Source organism: Palaemon carinicauda, chromosome 24 (assembly GCF_036898095.1).
Source record: "Palaemon carinicauda isolate YSFRI2023 chromosome 24, ASM3689809v2, whole genome shotgun sequence".
Taxonomy (NCBI): Eukaryota; Metazoa; Arthropoda; class Malacostraca; order Decapoda; family Palaemonidae; genus Palaemon; species Palaemon carinicauda.
The window spans coordinates 20,633,005-20,655,903 of record NC_090748.1 but is presented as its reverse complement, the minus strand read 5'-3'; the positions used below and the strand labels follow the sequence as shown (position 1 = coordinate 20,655,903).

Below are 22,899 nucleotides of genomic sequence, written 5' to 3'. Positions count from 1 at the left end.
TACACCCATACGCTCTAATTCCTGACACTGCTCCTCTATCTCCTTGGCAATAGGCGGAGAAAAATGCTGGGACGCTGATATATGGGGGTATCATCACTGAGAACTATTTTAAATTCTGGCAGGTCTGCCCCCCCACAATCATTGTCACCGAGACTCACAACTCTCCGCTTATCCCATAACATCTTAAGCAATCGTTCCCTTTCGACCTCATTTATACTCTCATCTAACTTAATTCTTCCTTTCAACGTATCGTAATCCCAATCGTCATCGTTCTTTACCTTACCAGCCATTACCTGTCTCGCCTTAACATATCTTCCATCCTCTACATTGATCAGTGTATACATACATCCCATGCAATCGCCCTCACGTATTCCACGTACTCTCTTCCTCCTAACACTCGGCAACAACCTTACATACACTGGGGTTCCTGCATATTCATAACACCATCATATATATACGCACTCGTTTTCACCAAATTACCTGCTTCCATACCTTCCACTACATATTCATCCTTATCACTATTTGAAATTCCCAGACTGCTCGGCCATGCAACTTTTACACTAATCACCTCACCTTTCTTACCCGATAACTTTACACTTTCCTTTGCTACCAACGGCACTCCCTTCCACACCTTCGTACTCACTCTGCCGTCTTCCTTTAAATAAAATTCCCCACAAATATTACCTTTAACCTTTATTTCAATCATATTCACACTTGGATGTACAATCATACCACATTTTTTCAGAAATTTATACCCAAGCAGTACGTCATATTTCTCATTCGCTCCCTCAACCACGTAAAAATCATTATCCTCCATCATCAGCCCCCAATCATACATTTTCCCGCAACTTTCCTTGCACAGGCATACGCAAATTACCAATACCTTTTACTTCACCCTTACATCCTTTAAATTCACAAACCTCTTTTACCTTATCATATACATTCCTAAACATTAAATTGACACCACAACCAGTATCAATCAAACCAACCAACTCTACACCATTAAAAATCATTTTCACACTCATGCAATCATGTGCTCTTTCTCCCATCACATCTTCATGCAATAAACCCTCACGAACATGCATCACATTCACTCCCCACACACACGAGGACTCACCCAGCTGAACCCTCTGATTAATTAGTTTCCCGAACATCCTGGCTGACTTGATCCCTTCTTTCTACAAACCCTAGCTACATGCCCATCTGCACCACATTCAGTACACTTACCCCGCGGCTCCTTGCACATTCTAGCATAATGACCATCCTTACCACAATTACCACAAATTACATTCATACGATTATTACGGCATCCACTCGCTAAGTGTCCAGTCATACCACACCGATAACACTTAACCACTTTCTCTTTCTTACAGTCGCTAATACGATGTCCTGTCTCTCCACACCCGAAACATGCTCCTAATGCCCATCTACACTCGTTCTTTTTATGTCCTACCTTCCCACACCTATAACACCTCTCTTCACGGATACCACTACCTAACCTAACTTGCTGCGTACTAGCACTTCTATCTCTCCAAACTTGATTTCCCTGTCTAAACCCGTCATTTCTCGGCATGGGTATTCCTACATTACTCACCCTAACACTTCTATCTATTACACTATCAGCTGCCCTCATTGGCCCTCTCATAACAGCATCTCTAAAACTACCAAATTCTGGCACACATTCCTCCATTCCAGTTCTTACACTCACAGATTTACTTTCTTTCATACACCTATCCAACTCGTAATCCTCAACTATCTCTAAAATATCATCCCAAGTCAATCTCTCTCTAGTCCACCTCATTTTCTCCTTCCGTTTCAAATTAATAAACTCACACACACTCTCTGGTACTGTACCCAAAAACTTCTTCATTAGTTCCTTATTTTCATTTATTCCTTCGTCCCCATACTTCTTTCTAGCCAATGTTTCTAACCGACATACATACATCGAGATTGCTTCACCCACCTTCATTCGTGCTTCATCAAAATAATTTTTTCGCTTATACCTAACACTACCTTTCATACGTTTTACCTGTTCAATTATCCTCTTCTTTACACTTTCATACTCAACCTCTCCTACACTCATTATCACCCCATACATCGTCAACAAATATCCTGACAAAAATTCTCCCAACTCCCTAGCCCAAACTCTCTTACTATCTCCATACTTAGCCTGACAAAACTTTTCATATTCCCTAAAGAAGTCATATACATCCCTACTGCTATGTTCATTAAAACTTTCACACCTAGGAACCTCTCTCATAAACACTGTCTTACAAACTTCCTCTACTTCATTCTCACTACTATCTTCACTGTCTACTCCCTTCTTGTTGCCTTCTTCTTCATTTGAATACAATGAATCTAATTCTACACTCAAAGTCCTATCTTTAACTATCCCCTTCTTACCCTTTTTCTTACTTACCACCTTCACCCAATCATGATCATCCTCACTCACACCTTGACCTTTCTTCTTTTCTTTCTTCACATTATCTTTACCTTTCTTCTCCTTCTTCCTATCACCCTTCGTTCCAATCTTACTATGTCTAGGCCCTTTACTTTCAATATCACTATCACTACCTTCCCCATTATCACTTACCCTATCCTCTTCCACAATCAACCCGTTACCAGAAGCAGAAGCCACTCCTCCGACTGCACCTTCACCTATAACAGTTTTCATCATCCCCATTACTTGCCCTATCATAGCTTCCATTCGTTTCTCATTTTCTCGCATCCTCATCTCAACACCCTCTTCCACTCTCTCTACAGTTCCCTGAAGTTCCCTAAGTTTCCTTTGCATCTCCTCATTCTCACTACTTAACCTCGCATTCTCCAACAACAACCTCTCCTCTCGCTCATTAGACAACCGCAATTCCTCCTTTAAAATATGCAACTGTTCTTCCATTAACTCCATTTCAATACTATTAATATTTTAAGTAATTCCAAAACCTATTTACCCTTGTCCAACAGTCCAGTTTCAATCCCACCTTCAACAGTCGTCCCTGTTCGGGCGCCAAATTTATGTAGCGGGATGTATACAAAACACAACCCCCACACCCTTGATCACTCTTACTTCCAAAATATCCCACAACACAAACTTTCCCCTTACTTTACTTTAAACTAGACTCTTGGACAGAAGGAAAATGAAAACAAAACATAGCCTTAAAACTATATTAACGCAACCAAAAACAGAACACAAATCATTAAACTTAACACAAAACAGACAAAAATAGCACTTTTATATTTATATATTATAGCTGTGTGTGTGGGTACACAGAACTCACCAATAATCGAAAAAAATAATATCCTTTACATAAACCCAACACCGTCAGTCCACATACAGTACCGAAAAACATTTACCCACACACAGTACCGAAAAACACTTACCCACACACAGTACCGAAAGACACTTACCCACACACTAAAATAAATCACTTAATATTAACCCAATCGTATACCACAACCCAGAAATAAATCAATATTTGTTAAAGTGTGGAACTCTTTATCCACACTAGGGCCGACAATCCTTTTCGGCCAAAGCCACAACTCCCTGGCAGACGTAACACTGGCACAAGCTGCTATAACTGCTTCACTTAATTTGGCAGTCTATATCGTCATCATCATCCTCATCAATAAGCAATCGAAATCGTAATTGTAATAAACAGGCCAGGTCGTCAACAGTTGATCAATCCACTAGAGCATTCTAAACACAAGTTCCTTAAGTAAGCCAGGTCATCAATAGTCAAATTCAAATAAATCTCCCCAAAGGAGGAATCGCGGCCTGCCAAAATAAAAAAGAAAAACACTTATGAACACTCCTAACTAACTTAACTATCGCACTATAATCAAAGATAAACAATAAACTTTCTATCACTCATGAACGCGCCTAACAAAAATAAATAAAAACAGTACTTACTCAGAACATAAAAATACTAAACAGCCGGCTTCCGAAGAACAAAAAAAATGCAGAACCGACTCCTTCTATCGTCCAAGATCTAATGCTTTCGCCCAAGACATTCATCACCGCCTATCCTAGCTAAAAAATGTAAACAAACAACCTCAAATATACCAACAATCTTTCCAACTTCAAACAATCATTCGCTAATTATCCTTGTTCTTCGGCGCGCACCACGGACACACAAAACACGCACACACAAACGCACATACACACATTCTCTCGCGCACGCGCAATCTAACAAAACTAAAGCAAATGAAATTCTCTCTCTCTCTCTCTCTCTCTCTCTCTCTCTGACAAAACTAAAGCAAATAAACACTTTCTTTCTTGCGGTTTGACAAAACTTAAGTAAATAAACACTCTCTCTCTCTCTCTCTCTCTCTCTCTCTCTCTCTCTCTCTCTCTCATTAATGACAAAGCTAAAGCAAATAAAATGTCTCTATTTAACAATACTAAAACAACTCTCTCTCTCTCTCTCTCTCTCTCTCTCTCTCTCTCTCTCTCTCTCTGTGACAAAACTAAAGCCAATACTGTAAACACTTTCTCTCTCTCTCTCTCTCTCTCTCTCTCTCTCTCTCTCTCTCTCTCTCTCTCTCTGACAAAACTTAAACAAACACTCTCTCTCTCTCTCTCTCTCTCTCTCTCTCTCTCTCTCTCTCTCTCTCTCTCTCTCTCTTGATTTGGCAAACAAAAAATAAATTAAAATAAAATTAATCCTCTACAGTATCATCCGCAAACAACTACTAATTTACCTCCCATTCATGGTCATTCTCGTCTACCAGTTTCAATCCTCGTCCAAGCACGCGAGCATTCACCTCTCTCACCACTCCATCAACATACAAGTAAATATATATCTAAATAATAGGGTTTTTGTGTGTGCCTTCTTATGTCTTCCATCAAACTATATATTTCCCGTACAGGTCGTACTCGATATTGGAGCTGATTTGAGACCAAACGGTCTTTGGGGGTATTATCATTACCCTTACTGCAAGAATCATGGAGGAGTAGTCGAATGCGGAAAAGCGGTGAGAATCTCTGCTACAATTATTCTCTCTCTCTCTCTCTCTCTCTCTCTCTCTCTCTCTCTCTCTCTCTCTCTCTCTCTCTCTCCAACTTTAGAAGAGATAAACATTTCTCACAACTTAAATATGAAACATATCTATTTAACTCTGACTGCTAGGATTTCCATTTTCTCAACAATATTAACTATCAGATAGATCAAAATTTCCCCAATAATGTGTCATGTATCAAACAATTTCTCTTTGCTGTCTCTGAAGAGATGGCTGATAGCTTACTCACATTGCAGTATATGTTTTGATTACTACCTATATATCACATGTTCCTTTTACCAAACGGCCATTTTTGTATAGGAGTCTACTAGAATTAATAATTCAAAAGGTAAAATATAACTCGGATTCCACCCTCTTTAGATATCTGAGATGAACGACAACACCCTTTGGATCTATGAAGCAAGTAAAGCTATGTACCCAAGTATTTACCTCTTGGAGAAAGAAGGCGTTGAGGGAAGGAGGAACATGGCCCTTGGAAGGATCCTGGAGTCTCAGAGGTTGAACAAAATGATCAGTAATCCCATCGCCATTTTCACCTACTGCTGGTATAGGTAATTTAGGATTCTCATCTTTTCTACAATTTCTTCTTTTTGTAAATTACCTACAAATGAGGGTGACATTAGGGGTTTAAGATATGCCATGGTTACTTGGTTAAAAAATCCATTAGATCACATATAAAATGTATCAAATTAGAAACAAAATACTTCAGTACATTCAAATCACATATCTGTTGATGTATAGTACACATTTTCTTTGTTCTAGGCAAGATTTTCATTAGTAAACATATTGGCTAAAATATAAATGCAATACTTGTAAGGAGGAAGGTGGATTTTAAGCTTAAAGATATACATAAATCGAGGCGAAAATAATTTCCAATCCCATACTCCCGTCTTAACAACCCAGACATGGGTAAAGATATATCGGGAAAACTTTATAGTCATAGTAAACAATGAGTATCAGACTTTTTTTTTTTTTTTTTTTTTTTTTTTGATGCATACAAGTTCATTTGCAATGTAAAATTTTGGGTAATTTTCTAATCCTTTACTTTGTTTATCGATGTACATCATTTATATGACAGCTTTTGTTTAATGATACATAGAAGTTTGCATGAAATCGGTGTTTATGATTAATCTACGATATTTTGTATTGCTTGACCAAAAAGTTAGGAAAACATAATACTATACGGTCAAAGTCCACAAGAAATATATAGCTCCTATTATCCGATAGATATCACGAAGTGGAAAAGTTCATAACACCAGAAGATATCATCAATACAATCGGTTTGTCCAAAGACCAACATCTCGATGGCTCTGTCATCTGGGGAAGTTCAAGCGATCTAAATACAGAAGAAAAGTGTTTACAGTTCCAGGTAAGCAACAGTTATTGTTATTGTTTTTCTTGCTTTTTGACCAGCAAACATCTCTGATTCTTTAGAGAAAGAGGCCTTTTGGAAAGTTGCATCCCTGTCAGGTCAAGCTAGTGATATCTGAGTTTTGGACAAGAACTTAGATTATAAGTTGGTAAAGGCCACATCTCCAACAAAAAATATTAACCCAACACAGGATGGGCACAAGAAATGATTTTCATCGGGATGATAGATAAGGTTAAAGAGCTAATTATTGTGTCCTAGCAGATGACTAAGGTTATTTTTTTCTTCTTTTTCATTTTTACAGCTGAAGGGTTCACTAGCTTTAGTCAGATAGCAAATGTCGCTTGCAAGGAACTGGTTATATTTCAGTGTATCTATGCAGTGAATCTCCATGAATTTTACCATTGCTTATAAATTTTAAGAATGCATTCGAAATAAGAAATTCGAAAATAAGAAACACCCCGGAATCCTATAAGAACACATCAGGTAAAAATTGAATCATGTTATATGAATTGGGTATCTTAGATAACTACAAATCAGGGGAGAAAAAGAGGCTAAGTGAGAGATTGTGTATTTATTTATTTGGGGAAGCCAAACTGAATTGGTAGAGAAGGTATGATATTAATGCCAACAGAAAAAGGAATGATTGAACGAAGAATAATAAGCAGGAAATTGAAGTAATAGATATAATGAGCTAAAGGGATCACATAATTTGGAGGGCCGAATGAAGATGGTGGTATGTACTGGAAAGAGCACAAAGTTTCTAATTATTCTGCATGTATGCCTAGTGTATGAAAATTATCTTCAGTAACGTACGAAACTGATAGCATGTTGTTGCTATTCTTAAAATATTCTATTCCTCCTTTTTTCTTTCCTCACTGAGCTATTTTCCCTGTTGGGGCCCCTGAGCTTATAGTATCCTACTTTTCCAACAAGGGTTGTAGCTTAGCAAGTAATAATAATAATAATAATAATAATAATAATAATAATAATAATAATAATAATAATAATAATAATAATAATAATAATAATAATAATAATAATACTAAGCCAAATAAGATCGTTTATGCAGTTAAGAGAGAAGACAGATGCAGTGTAGAGAATTGAAAAATAACCAAGGATAAGTGATGTAGGTAGTAACATAGGTTACTATATTTATATGGAAAGTTTGAACCGTATAAAACGTATAGGAGAGAAAGACAACAAGTAAGAATAAATTTAAAAGAAGGTTGAGTTAGTAGAGTAGGAGGATATTTAGAAATATATTGAAACATTATATATGAAATGTGAAGAGGAGGCAATTAGAGGGAAAAGTGGATATGAATTGACAATAGGAATAAAAAATGGTGCTCAATAAAAAAGGTACAATATCAAGCAAAGAGAGAAATCTATGGAATTCGCAGATTTCAAAGGGAGACATTATAAAGACGAGGAAAGAGAAACAAAAATAATGCGTATAGCTGTTGGAAGTGCTCCAAAGGAGGGGAAAAGAATAATTGAAAAATATAGGAAGGGGAATATGACAAGATAAAACTTGAACCAGAAGGTATCATCAAAGATAGAGAAGAAAATATCTTGCATACCGATGACAACATAAAACAAAAAGTGAAAGAGTGATATCGAGGGAACGGGAGGCTGGGAGAACCTATGCAGGAAATACAATCTATAAAGAAGATAATAATTAATATTAGAAAGGGCAAGGATGTAGGTCCATCACAGGGGCATATTGAATTATTGAAGTAACTTTTGTAAAAAGAGTAGAATGTATACTGGAACTTTTACGAGAAAAATTGGAAGAGGAAGTAATGTCAGATGACTGAAATGAAACTCTGATGTTAAAGGTGTTCAAACAAGAGTGAGGAGTGAGGAAATTGTAGAGAAATCAAACTAACAAACTATTTTTAAAGGCTTTAGAAAGAATAGACGAAAAAATTATTTCTATTTGTGAGGTTTGGAAAACATCAGCAGGATGGGTCTTTCAGATATTCAGGAATATTCATACTAAACCAAATTTCTCTTCACATAGAATTTAACGAAAGTATATAAAGGCAAATCAAATATTTGCACTACTTAAGAAAGTAGGACTACACATAATTTAATTTGATCTGTACTTGTATACTGACACTAATTTGGTATGAAAATAAGAATACGTTTAAAAGATGTTTTCAGTTCCATTGCTAAGCTCTAAGAAAAATATTAGAAGCCAGATTATGCGATATAGTGAAATGTCTTCAAAATGTTCTTTACAACTGGGTTCCTCGGAACACCAGAGGAGTTAAAAGACCACACTCGTTTTGGGTGAAAACTAAGAGACTGGAGGCTGCAAGAGATTGGATATTTTCTAGACGAGAATTCCAATAGATATTAAAGGCAGAACTTTACTTAGGCACGTGAAGTCTAAGACAATGGTGAGAATGATGATGATGACTATATGTAGTGGAATAAAATTATCGTCTCTTAAAAGACCAATTTTGAAGGAATTTTATTTCCTTTATTTAATAGTTCTGTGGTTTTCTTAGAATTCTAGTGCAAATGGCTATCCTGGAGGATATTTAGCCTTGCTTGGTGTATCGGCCCCACCATGTTTACCAGTTTTTTCGACTTTTTATGGATAGTCTATGGGTTTTATTAGTCACTTTATTCATATTTCTATATATATTGTTATTGTTAAGAGGGTTTTTAAGTATGATAAATCTTTTATTACCATGAATTCCTATCGTGTCTGGAGGCATTAAGCAAAATGCGGGACCAGTACGTCCTGGACTTTGTCAGTATCGTCTACTGTATTGCAATGTTCGTGATCTGCATGTAAATATTCAAGACCTTTATATTTGCATCCAGTATGATATTCTTTTGTCCTCAGAAACTTTAGTTTCTAATATGAGACACTAATCTGAGATCCTTATGAATGGTTTTAAAAAGCCAATAATTTTGAAACGGGATACCATTCCTAGGGCTAGGGAAATGACAGTGTATATTAGGATTGAGTACCCTGCTACTCATATGTCCTACTATGAATGTGGATGGCATGAGATTAAAGTAATAAAAGTTTGTGGTAGGCATAACAACTTCTATTTGTGTTCGATCTACCGGAATCCAGACATGAAAGAGTTTATTTTCTATTACGGCTAAGATAGAAAATGATAGAAAGGTCGCTTTTGTTTTTGTTGGTAATTTCAATGCTCACCATAGGGAGGGGTTAATTTATATTTCTCCTACTTATCGCCATGGCTTAAGAGCTTTGGAATTTGCCTCTGAGCCAGTCTGTGAGTGAAATATAAATGAAACTACTCGCATGTCTGATAGCTGCTTGGACCTCGTTTACACAGACTCCGCTGGCATTATAGCAAATAGGGTTGGTTCTTTAGTTATTACATCTGATCATGCCTTGATTTTATTAGTAGTGACGACTGAACACCCTGTCCCCGATGTGTCATAGTCATATAAGATTTATGCAAAATCCCAAGCAGACTAGAATAGCATTTTCAATGATCTTTTGAGCTAGAATTGGTCACAGTTGTATAATAATGTTAAGACTACTGTTCCTTTGAATGTGAATCTAGTCAACATAATTGATAGGCGTATCCCTTCTCGTGTGCTAACGTACCGAGTGAAGGACAAATCCTGGTTCACTGATGATTTTAGATATATTTGTTTGGAGAAGTATGAGGCCTATCATCTTCGGAAGGGTAACAGATCGGATTTCACTTGGAATAACTATACTCAGCTTAAAGCTTTTGCTTAGAGATTTTATGCTTCTACTGAAAATAAATACAATTTAATCATAAAAGAAACCCTTTCTGGTATGACTCAGAAACAAACGGGGTGGGCTACCTTTAAATCTGTAGTCTTTAGTGTATACGTAACATTTCCTATTTTATTTAAACCAGAAGCTATGTCACTCACTGTCCGAAGAAAAAGGCAACCCTTTTGGCGGATGTGTTTGACAGTAAGCAGAGTAATTAGAAACCTGGTCTTCCTCATTCCTGTTTCCCTGAGGCTAAACTTACTAGTTTAGCTTTACGATCTCGTGAAATTAAAGCTCTGTTGATGGACCTTGATGCTTATGGAAGTGTAGACCCAAATGCATTTTTTCTTTGTTTTCTATAAAGACTGCAGATTTCTTAGCTCCAATATTATCTGTTATATTGCACAAGTTAGCGAGAAGAGGTTCTTTTTACACTTGTTGGAGAATAGATAATGTTACACTATTATGTAAATGCGTTTGTAGTAGCTCAAGTCCTACTCATTACCGCCGAATTTCCATAGCTCCCATATTACCTAAGGTTTTTGAACCTCTTGCCTAAACGTCTAAATAGGTTTTCTGAGGGTAATCATCTGTTCCCTAGTATGCAATTTGATCAGGGAGGTCGCATGATTGGCCTTGATTTTAGAGTTGCCCTTGTGTTAATCATGAAGCCGTTGTTTTCAAAGTCAAACAGTTCGGAGTGCGTGGGTTTTTTCTTAGCATCATTATTAAATTCTTAAGTAATTGATAACAAAGAGCTGTTGTTGATGGGCACCATAATGAGTATATGAAAGTGATACCTGGTGTTCCTCAGGGTAGTTTTCCTGACCCAATACTTTTCACATTATATGCAAATATCGTGAGGTTTACCAAGAAAAAAAAATCGCTTTATATGCAGAGTCTGCAACTCTGTTTTTATCAATTCTATCTCCTGAATCTAGATCTGAGGTTGTTGAATCCTTTAATAGAGATCTAGCTAGAATTATTACATGGTGCAAATTATGGGGCATGAAATTGAATCCTAACAAAACTTGAAGTATGTTTGGAAGTAGGTCGAGGACAGTTGCTCCTCAACATCCGGATCTCAGCATTCATAATGTTTCTTAAAAGATCTTAAATTCCTAGATGTGATTCTCGACAGCAAATTTATTTGCTCAAAAAATTGCCTTATTTAGAAAGTCTTTCAAGATTATCGGTGATCAATCTATTCTGGAGTGTTTTAATTTCTTCATTCTCGTCTTCAGCTGCTAATTCTCATCTTAATTTCTTGGACAGGAACTTACGGTTTATCTCATTTTTTATTCCTGATATTAATATTAATCTCCGGCACTGTCGTTCATTAAGCTCGGTATGCATGTTGCATAATATTTTTCATAAATCTGACAATCCATTGCATTCAGATCTTCCAGGACAGTACCTGTTCGTAATAATAGGTATACGGTTAATCACAATAGTCAAACCTTCTCCATCATGGGGCTCAATACTACACAGTATTCTAGAAGTTTTATTCCATCTGTGACCAAGTTGTAGAATGATATTTCTAATCAGATAGTTGAATCGGTGGAACGTCCAAAGTTCAAACTTGCAGCAAATTTTTTAAATAGAACAGACTGACACAATTCTTCTTTTTTTTAGTTTATATATGAAACATCTGTTTTAATTTTGTTACTGTTTTTGAAATAGTCTATTTCAATTATTGATTAATTATTTTGTAATTTATTTATTTTCTTATTTCATTTTCTCACTATTTTTTCCTTGTTGGGGCCCTTGGGTTTATACAATCCTGCTTCTAAGACTAGGGTTGCAGTTATAATAATAATAATAATAATAATAATAATAATAATAATAATAATAATAATAATAATAATAATAGTACTAGTAGTAGTAGTAGTAGTAGTAGTAGTAGTAGTAGTAGTAGTAGTAGTAGTAGTAATGATAATTTTAATAATAATAATAATAATAACATAATTGTGTTTAAGTGTATATTAATTGGACCCTTCACTACCAAATGAAAATTAGAATAAGTTCACAACGTACATAAAACACTTTCATTTTAGATAATCACGAAAGATTATTCTTACCAAAGTAAAAGTAACCACATGCTGAGTTACTGAAAGTTTAAAAATGTACATATATTAAAATTGACATACAAAGCAGCAAGGGAATGTTTGTAAACAATCTATTACGATCATATTTTGTTGGGTTGACTTTTAAGACATGTAGTAAAATCTTTTATTATGTCCCTTCTTTTACTTACAGGAATATGTCGATACAGTCTTCGGGCCTTTGGTCAAGAACATCTTGGAGATACCAGAGTCTAGACTGAAACTTGCTTTACGCTCTCCGAGGCTTATGAAGGAAATCATTTCATTCGCAACTAAACAAAAACAATAGTTTTTATTTATTAGAAAATGATTCTTACATCTCAGTGATAACAGAATAAATTGTTGATTACTAAAGACTTTTTCATTGATTTTCTTGAATTCTTATTTATGATAATAATAATAATAATAATAATAATAATAATAATAATAATAATAATACTAATAATAATAATAATAATAATAATAATAATAATAATAATAATAATAATAATAATAATAATAATAATAGAAGGACGGGCAACAGTTATATTCACGGTTTTGCTTATCAATAAAATAATCTTGCTATATTGATACTAGCTACCTTATATATACATCTTTAGCCAGGTAGCATTCATAATTGCATTTTTATGAAAACAATAAAGCTGGAATCCTTTTTACATGAGGAATCTAACCATTCAAATTTTGAAGACCAAAGTCGGTAGTTCTGGTCCATCAGTCAAGCATAGTTACGATATATAAAAAGAAAAATTATTTTTCATACAATTTAAATATCTAATCATCAGATATTTATCGAAACCTCTTAAACACTTGATGAGTTTACCAAATCGGATTCTTTTGCCACCTTGTATCTCCTAACGAAAGAAATGAGGAAATTATGTATATTTCGTTTTTTCTCTATAATCGTCATTTCATGTAATCGATTTTTCATTTGCATTTCTTCATATCAATCTTTAAGAGAAATTACACAAGAATAAAAGGGACTCATATAATTCATAGGCGGTATATCTTAGCAATCCCTATTTGCCTATGGTTATATAAGCGGATGAGCAACCTGGTAAAGTAACGAGAAACTTAGGCAGGGGTCACTTGCCTTAGTGAGATAGGCACTGCGCATCACAAGGAACCGGCTATCTTTTGATGAATCTAGCCAATGAATCCTCTATGGATTTAGTCAGTCTATGGAAAGCGAAAATGACAGAATGGCTCCCAGTCCCGAGCGTAGCGGGGTGCTAAGAATCTCCCGGCCAATAAATACTAAAGTAAAATTGAAAATTGATAGTTAGAATGTTAGAACTAAGAATCAAATTGAGAAGTTACGGAAAGTGGAGAATTAATTTATAGAGTATAATTTAGATATCTTGGGCCTAAGTTAAACGTGTTGTAAGGGAATTGGTAAGGAAATCTTAGACCGAGGCAATATATATATATACATATATATATATATATATATATATATATATATATATATATATATATATATATATATATATATATATATGTAAATATATATATATGCATATATATATATATATATATATATATATATATATATATATATATATATATATATATATATATATATATATGTATATATATATATTTATATGTATTCAGGAAGAAATGTTATATTTGAAAGCGAAGGGGTTGGAATAATGTTGACACTAAGAGCAGAAATGGTATTAACTGAGTGGAGAGCTGTAAAGAGCAGAATATTACTTGTAATGTTTAAATCAACGCAGTATAATATGTGCATTATAGTGTGTTATGCACTAACAAATGATGCCCCTGAAGAAATGAAAGATGATTACTATGAATAATTGCAAAGTGTAATAGATGAGAGTCCAGAGAGAGATATGAATATTGTAATTCATAACTTCAATGCTAAAGTTGGAAAGATTAACCAAGGCATAGAGAATGTGATGGTTGTTGAGAGACCTGGTGAAGTTGCAAATGAAAATAGAGCCCATTTTATAAAATTTTGTTCAGCAAATAATCTTGTTAATGAAGGTATTCTTTTCCAGCACAAGGAAATCCCCAAATATATATGGACTTCACTATGTGGCAACTACAAAAATCAAATAGATCGCATAGCCATTAAAGAGAGATGAAGGACTCTTAGAAATGTGAGAAGCTATAGAAGTGCAGATATTGTTAGTGATCACCAACTCCTCATTGCCACACTGAAATTTAAACTGAAAGCACCCAACAGAAATGTAGATAGAATAACTAGGTTTGATACATCTAAGCTTCTAGAACAAGAGCACAGAGAAACCTTTGCTGTTGAATGTAGGAATCGATTTGCAGTCTTAGAAACTTAAAAAGAAGAAGAGCAGACAAAAAACGAAGAATGGTGTGATATTAAGAACATATATCACTCAGTTGGTAGTGACGTTTTGGGATATGTATTTACAAGGAAAAATCCATGGATATCAAATGATACTTGAGATACCATAAAAAGGAGACAAAGACAGAAATAGATTGTTAAAAGTTTTCGAGGAAGTAAGGAAAATTACAAGGTAGATCATGCTAAGTATTCCAGTATTGAGAGTGGAGTCAAAAGAGAAGCCAGGAGTGATTGGAGAGAATATTTAGACAGTGAAGCAGATGAGGCTGACAAAGCTATGAATTCAGGAAGTGGTTAAGGTGTAAGAATTGCTCATAGAATTATTAATGAAATCTCAACGGGGGCATATAAGAAGAAGCATATACCCATCAAAAAGAGAGATGGATCTGTAATAACAACCGAGGATGAATGAAGGCAAAGTTGAGTGAAAAAAAAACTTTAGTGAAGTCACGAATGGGAAATATAAAGTGAGTAATTTGATTGATATACCTGAAGATGAGGAAGATCTTGATGTGCCCATGAATGAATTCAGTGTGTTTGAAGTCGAAGCTATTCTTAGAAAACTCAAGAGATGGAAAGCCAATGGATACGATGGAATAACAGCTGAGATGATATTAACCAAAAATGAAGTGACACCCAAAATACTTACAAGATTATTTTGTAGAATGTGGCATGAAGAGGCAAAATCTGATGAATGGGAGCTAAGAGACTTGGTGAAAATGGAAAAACAAAGGAGATCTGACTGATTGCAATAATTACAGAGGCATAACACTTACGTCAGTTGTTATGAAAATAAATTGTATGATTATTCTAAAGAGGCTAGAGTGAAATATTGATGAAAAGCTGAGAGATGAACAAGCGGGATTTAGAAAAGGTAGAAGTTGTACTGACCAAATTTTTATTTCAAGACATGTTGTAGAGCAATGTGTTGAATAAAGAAATACCCTTTTGATGGTATTTGTGGACTATTAAAAGCCTTTGATAGTGTGCACCGGCCAATTTTATGGAGAGTCCTGCGTTATTATGGAATTCCTCTTAAATGAGTGAATTTGATTAAGTCTATTCATGAGCATAGTAAGTGCAAAGTTAATGTTAGTGGAGTCCTATCAAAAGAATATCCAGTGAACAGAGGAGTACTCCAAGGGAATGTTCTATCACCTATGTTGTTTATCCTCCTCATGGATTTTGTAATGCATAGAACAGTTGGAGATGGTGGAGAAGTATTGGACTAAATTGGTAATAGGAAATTAGCTGATTTAGAGTATGCTGATGACGATGTCCTTATTTGCAGAACACCACAGGATTTGCAATGCTTGCTTACCAGAATGCAGGAAATATCACAGGAGGTTAGGCTGGAGATAAATAGAAGAAAGACAAATGATGAGAACGGAATATGCAATGGAAGATGAAATATCATTGGAAGGAGAAAGGATAATGAGGTAGAATCATTCAAATATTTACGAACTATGATCTCTAATACAAGCTCTTTAGACTGGGAGTTTATTGAAAGATTGAAAAAAGCTAATCAAACGATGGCTAGGTTAACTAAAATTTAGAAATCAGATTACCTGAAGTTACACATAAAAATCAGGCTATATATCACTTCAGTGAGATCGGTGTTAATGTATGGACACAAGTCGTGGTATGACAATGAAACAATATACAACAGATTTTGCAGATTTGAGAACAAACCCCTAGTATCACAAGGCACTAGAAGAGTTGGAAGTTCCAGACCTACATGGCTGAGGACTATGAAGCGTGAAGTAGGAGATAGTAAATGGAGAAGTATTGATTTAAAAGCTCTAGTAGAGACGACTGGTGAAATCTAACTGAGGCCTTTTACGTCAATAGGCGTAGGAGGAGATGATGATTATATATATATATATATATATATATATATATATATATATATATATATATATATATATATATATATGTGTGTGTGTGTGTGTGTGTGTGTGTGTGTGTGTGTGTATATATCTTTGTGTATATTGTATAAGTATGTTGTGTTTGTGTAGGTGTGTGTATGCGTGTTTGTGTAGGCTATACTGTATAAGAATATAGTGTTTGTTCGTGTGTGTGGTAAACTCATTTCTTTTCTATTACAATTCCTCTCATCTTATCCCTCATCAGTAGCCTACAATTTATCTACGATAAAATACTCAATAGTTTCTAGTAGCGTGTATCCTTACCATCCTTGTGAGCTACCGATAGCTGATTCTGGGGAGTGTATATGCCTACTTGCTGAGTCATCAGTAGCCATTTCCTGGCCCTCTTTGATCCTAACTTAATAAGAAGGAGCATAAGGGCTGATCTAAGGTATACTGTATATGATCATTTTCTGCCATTCATTGGTGTTGACTTTATTACTGCTTTTTACTGTGTTAATCTAGAGCCCTTTGATATCAGACTTGAACCAAATGAGAGATGGTGAATAATTTTTTTACTTTTTTAGCAATAGTTTGCTAAGTAAATATTTCGCCATATTGCATAATGCTCTAAGCAAGTTACTTTTCCTATCACATGATATGTGGCTAGGCCTTTCAAATAAGCGTGTTGTTTTTGAAGATGGTGCAATTCTCTTTGCACTGATCTCATATCTGGAATTTAGACATGCGGTAAAAATTGTAAGGGTGAAGTGAAACCCCACAAAAATTTCCAGTCTACTTGTCAGTGCGTCTATGATATTGAGTCTGACCTACCAATTTCTTTTTACTGGATACATACCATGAATTACATGGAGTTCACTTAAAAGTCTAGGTGTGATTCTTGATTGTAAATTCACTTTCAAGAAACCTAATCGAACTGCATCTTCTTTAATTTCACATTAGTATATAGAAAAGTTTTTTTTCCATATTTATGGATGCCTGTCTCTGAGGAATTCTTACTTCCGACATCGAAGTTATAAAGTTAAATCAGTTTATTTATGTATCTGTGTGTGTGTCTGTGGACACAAATACCTCAAAACTATTCGACAGATTCAGACGAAATATTTATTACAGATAGATCTTAAGTCATGGACAACTCCATTAATTTTTGGAGATGATCAGAATCCGGATCCTCGATCTAGATCTAGATTTGCATTTTTTGCCACCACAGTCAGCATATGAAAAGGGGATGGACTGTCCGTAGACATTAATTAAATGCTACAGTAGATTCATCCATGGTCAGCACATGAAAAACTAAGTGTTTCTTCCGTAGACTTGCGTAAACTGTTGACAATATTCATTGGCAGAGGTCTCAAATCTCTTGATTTTCTGTTTTACCTTCCACCAGAAGTGTTTTCCCGTCTAGTCTTCAACACCTGACTCATATTAATTAGTTAGTCAAAAATGATTATCTTTAAACGGAATATTAATATCTGGCATCATCTTTCAATTACCATGTTGTGCAAGCTATATAATAATATAAGATCCTATTTTTCAAAACAATACCATCCACTATATAAAAATATCTCTTTTCCATAAAGGGATACTTTTCTTTTCATTATCCTTTTATTTAAAGCTTTCTACTTTTCTAACTGGGCTTGCAGCTTAGTTGTCATCATTAATACTAATGAAAATGATAATCCTAATAATGATAGTTGTAGAGACTTTTCATCAATATACATCTGATGAGACGATAATCAAATCCTAGGAGATAAACAGTTCTCTCTCTCTCTCTCTCTCTCTCTCTCTCTCTCTCTCTCTCTCTCTCTCTCTCTCTCTCTCTCTCTCTCTCTCTCTCTCTGCAAAAAAAGTAAAAAACAACGAGGGAACAAACCCCCAATTGTAGAAGTTCATTAAGAAACCATAAAGAGAAATGAAATAAAATGACATTCTTTTTCCATTTTACATAGCATTGTCTCCGACAGAAGAAAGAAAAGGACAAAGGATTAACGAAGTGCGAACAGAAAGAAACTTATTGCCCCCTTCGCTTTCTTTTCTCCTCCAACTTCACCGTTTTATAATTCAATCAATGCATTTACCATTAGTGGTGCATATCATAATACCTTTATCATATATATATATATATATATATATATATATATATATATATATATATATATATATATATATATATATATATATATATATATATATATATATATATATGTATGTATGTATATATATATATATATATATATATATATATATATATATATATATATATATATATATATGAAATTAGCTGATTCCGTAAAGAATTTTTGAATAGAGGGAGACTAGAATCGAGAAAGAGATGAAAATGTAAAGGTATTGTGTGCGCTAAATGCTGACGTTGTAGTTTCGCAGACCAAACATCCCTTGTGTGGTGGATGAATCATCGGTATGAGTAATTGCCAAGCGCTGCTCGCCGGCCAGCAGAAGTCTTGCAAGGAAGCCGGTAATAATGACGTCACCAGAACGCCAAACACAGTGTATGAGGTCACCATTACGTCAGAAGATAGGACCTATAAAACATAAGAACAGTAACATAACGTGACGTAATTTACCACACTTAGATTGGCCTAAAAAAGACGATTGCGATTGTGAGAAGCAGGACCGGCTTTTTCCTCTCAAGCAGTCTTAGTGAAAGGTTCCCACTTCTCCCCCATCCTGGGGCGTTGCCCCACACAAAGAGCCGACGTGACAGGCACTCAATTAACTTCAAGAATGCGATTAAGTTTGCTGTAAGAAATGGGAGAGAAGTCCAGTTGGAGATGTCTTTTTGCCTTTCAACCGTGAGGTGGATAAAGAACTAACTTCTGCCCGAGGCGAGGTAGGAGAAATTTATCAACGTGACCATTTGGAGGGAACCTACCTTAGACTGAGTTACCCTTCCAGCCTGAAAAGGGGACTCGTGGATTCTGCAACCCACAGCAAATAGAAGTTCCAGTCCATAGTTGCAACCCTCCATTCTTAAAAGGGAAATAATTTGTGTTCATTTTGTGTCTTTACTATTTCTTATAATGAAGATGAGATTTATAATCACTTATTAAAGAACAAAATAATATCGGCATTTTACCTTCAACCCATGTCTTGTGGGTCTGGAAAATATAAGTTATCAATGCACTGAAAAACAATGACAATGATTACTCAGCATAACTTATGAAATAATAATTCAAATATAAAAGACTAGAAGCTACAAGAAAGAAATCATTTTGAAATTTATAAGAAAATAATCAACATGTCCCAAATAGCTTATATATATATATATATATATATATATATATATATATATATATATATATATATATATATATATATATATATGTAGACATATATATATATATATATATATATATATATATATATATATATGATAAATTTTGCACAGTTTTACGTGTTTTTCATATTCAAATAAGCCATATATATTTTTGATACATTAATGTCTGGATTCTCTTAACGACCTTGGGATCAGAGCCCCAGGCGAAATCACACAAAGACAAGAGCTTGGCTCCGGCCGGGAATCGAACCCTGGTCAGCAAGCTTGTATAGACAGTGACTAAGCCACTTGGCCACGAAGAAAGATAAAAGTCAATGACAATTCTTCTGTACTTATACCTGTCGAATTCAGGTATTTTGTACTTAGAATTGAAATCAACCCATCTTCACCATCATAGCTAATTGGTAGTTTGTTACTTGGCATTCAATTAATGATAAATTTTACACATTTTTACGTGTTTTTCATATTCAAATAAGCCATATGTATTTTTGATACATTAATGTCTGGATTCTCTTAACGACCTCGGGATCAGAGCCCCAGGCGAAATCACACAAAGACAAGAGCTTGGCTCCGGCCGGGAATCGAACCCTGGTCGGCAAGCTTGTATAGACAGTGACTAGGCCACTTGGCCACGAAGAAAGATAAAAGTCAATGACAATTCTTCTGTACTTATACCTGTCGAATTCAGGTATTTTGTACTTAGAATTGAAATCAACCCATCTTCACCATCGTAGCTAATTGGTAGTTTGTTACTTGGCATTCAATTAATGATAAATTTTGCACATTTTTACGTGTTTTTCATATTCAAATAAGCCATATATATTTTTGATACATTAATGTCTGGATTCTCTTAACGACCTCGGGATCAGAGCCCCAGGCGAAATCACACAAAGACAAGAGCTTGGCTCCGGCCGGGAATCGAACCCTGGTCGGCAAGCTTGTATAGACAGTGACTAAGCCACTTAGCCACGAAGAAAGATAAAAGTCAATGACAATTCTTCTGTACTTATACCTGTCGAATTCAGGTATTTTGTACATAGAATTGAAATCAACCCATCTTCACCATCGTAGCTAATTGGTAGTTTGTTTCTTGGCATTCAATTAATGATAAATTTTGCACATTCTTATGTGTTTTTCATATTCAAATAAGCCATATATATTTTTGATACAATAATGTCTGGATTCTCGTAACGACCTCGGGATCAGAGCCCCAGGCGAAATCACACAAAGACAAGAGCTTGGCTCCGGCCGGGAATCGAACCCTGGTCGGCAAGCTTGTATAGACAGTGACTAAGCCACTTGGCCACGAAGAAAGATAAAACTCAATGACAATTCTTCTGTACTTATACCTGTCGAATTCAGGTATTTTGTACTTAGAATTGAAATCAACCCATCTTCACGATTGTAGCTAATTGGTAGTTTGTTACTTGGCATTCAATTAATGATAAATTTTGCACATTTTTACGTGTTTTTCATATTCAAATAAGCCATATATATTTTTGATACAATAATGTCTGGATTCTCTTAACGACCTCGGGATCAGAGCCCCAGGCGAAATCACACAAAGACAAGAGCTTGGCTCCGGCCGGGAATCGAACCCTGGTCGGCAAGCTTGTATAGACAGTGACTAAGCCACTTGGCCACGAAGAAAGATAAAAGTCAATGACAATTCTTCTGTACTTATACCTGTCGAATTCAGGTATTTTGTACTTAGAATTGAAATCAACCCATCTTCACCATCGTAGCTAATTGGTAGTTTGTTACTTGGCATTCAATTAATGATAAATTTTGCACATTTTTACGTGTTTTTCATATTCAAATAAGCCATATATATTTTTGATACATTAATGTCTGGATTCTCTTGACGACCTCGGGATCAGAGCCCCAGGCGAAATCACACAAAGACAAGAGCTTGGCTCCGGCCGGGAATCGAACCCTGGTCGGCAAGCTTGTATAGACAGTGACTAAGCCACTTGGCCACGAAGAAAGCTAAAAGTCAATGACAATTCTTCTGTACTTATACCTGTCGAATTCAGGTATTTTGTACTTAGAATTAAAATCAACCCATCTTCACCATCATAGCTAATTGGTAGTTTGTTACTTGGCATTCATTGACTTTTATCTTTTTTCATGGCCAAGTGGCTTAGTCACTGTCTATACAAGCTTGCCGACCAGGGTTCGATTCCCGGCCGGAGTCAAGCTCTTGTCTTTGTATGATTTCGCCTGGGGCTCTGATCCCGAGGTCGTTAAGAGAATCCAGACATTAATGTATCAAAAATATATATGGCTTATTTGAATATGAAAAACACGTAAAATGTGCAAAATTTATCATTAATTGAATGCCAAGTAACAAACTACCAATTAGCTACGATGGTGAAGATGGGTTGATTTCAATTCTAAGTACAAAATACCTGAATTCGACAGGTATAAGTACAGAAGAATTGTCATTGACTTTTATCTTTCTTAGTGGCCAAGTGGCTTAGTCACTGTCTATACAAGCTTGCCGACCAGGGTTCGATTCCCGGCCGGAGCCAAGCTCTTGTCTTTGTGTGATTTCGCCTGGGGCTCTGATCCCGAGGTCGTTAAGAGAATCCAGACATTAATGTATCAAAAATATATATGGCTTATTTGAATATGAAAAACACGTAAAAATGTGCAAAATTTATCATTAATTGAATGCCAAGTAACAAACTACCAATTAGCTACAATGGTGAAGATGGGTTGATTTCAATTCTAAGTACAAAATACCTGAATTCGACAGGTATAAGTACAGAAGAATTGTCATTGACTTTTATCTTTTTTCGTGGCCAAGTGGCTTAGTCACTGTCTATACAAGCTTGCCGACCAGGGTTCGATTCCCGGCCAGAGCCAAGCTCTTGTCTTTGTGTGATTTCGCCTGGGGCTCTGATCCCGAGGTCGTTAAGAGAATCCAGACATTAATGTATCAAAAATATATATGGCTTATTTGAATATGAAAAACACGTAAAAATTTGCAAAATTTATCATTAATTGAATGCCAAGTAACAAACTACCAATTAGCTACGATGGTGAAGATGGGTTGATTTCAATTCTAAGTACAAAATACCTGAATTCGACAGGTATAAGTACAGAAGAATTGTCATTGACT

At 35.3% G+C, this 22,899-nt stretch overlaps 2 protein-coding genes across 2 annotated transcripts in view; both read left to right on the top strand.

Moving 5' to 3' along the window:
• LOC137617965 (hyaluronidase B-like) overlaps positions 1-12,585 on the top strand; it is a 32,198-nt gene extending 19,613 nt beyond the window's left edge. The window contains exons 2-5 of the mRNA XM_068347895.1: positions 4,870-4,974; positions 5,380-5,570; positions 6,247-6,388; positions 12,396-12,585. Coding sequence (XP_068203996.1) covers positions 4,870-4,974; positions 5,380-5,570; positions 6,247-6,388; positions 12,396-12,530 — 573 coding nt within the window. The 3' untranslated portion in view covers positions 12,531-12,585. The remainder of the gene's footprint in view (positions 1-4,869; positions 4,975-5,379; positions 5,571-6,246; positions 6,389-12,395) is intronic.
• Positions 1-22,899, top strand: part of LOC137618107 (2-oxoadipate dehydrogenase complex component E1) — a 447,864-nt gene that overhangs the window by 80,963 nt on the left and 344,002 nt on the right. The window lies entirely within an intron of this gene.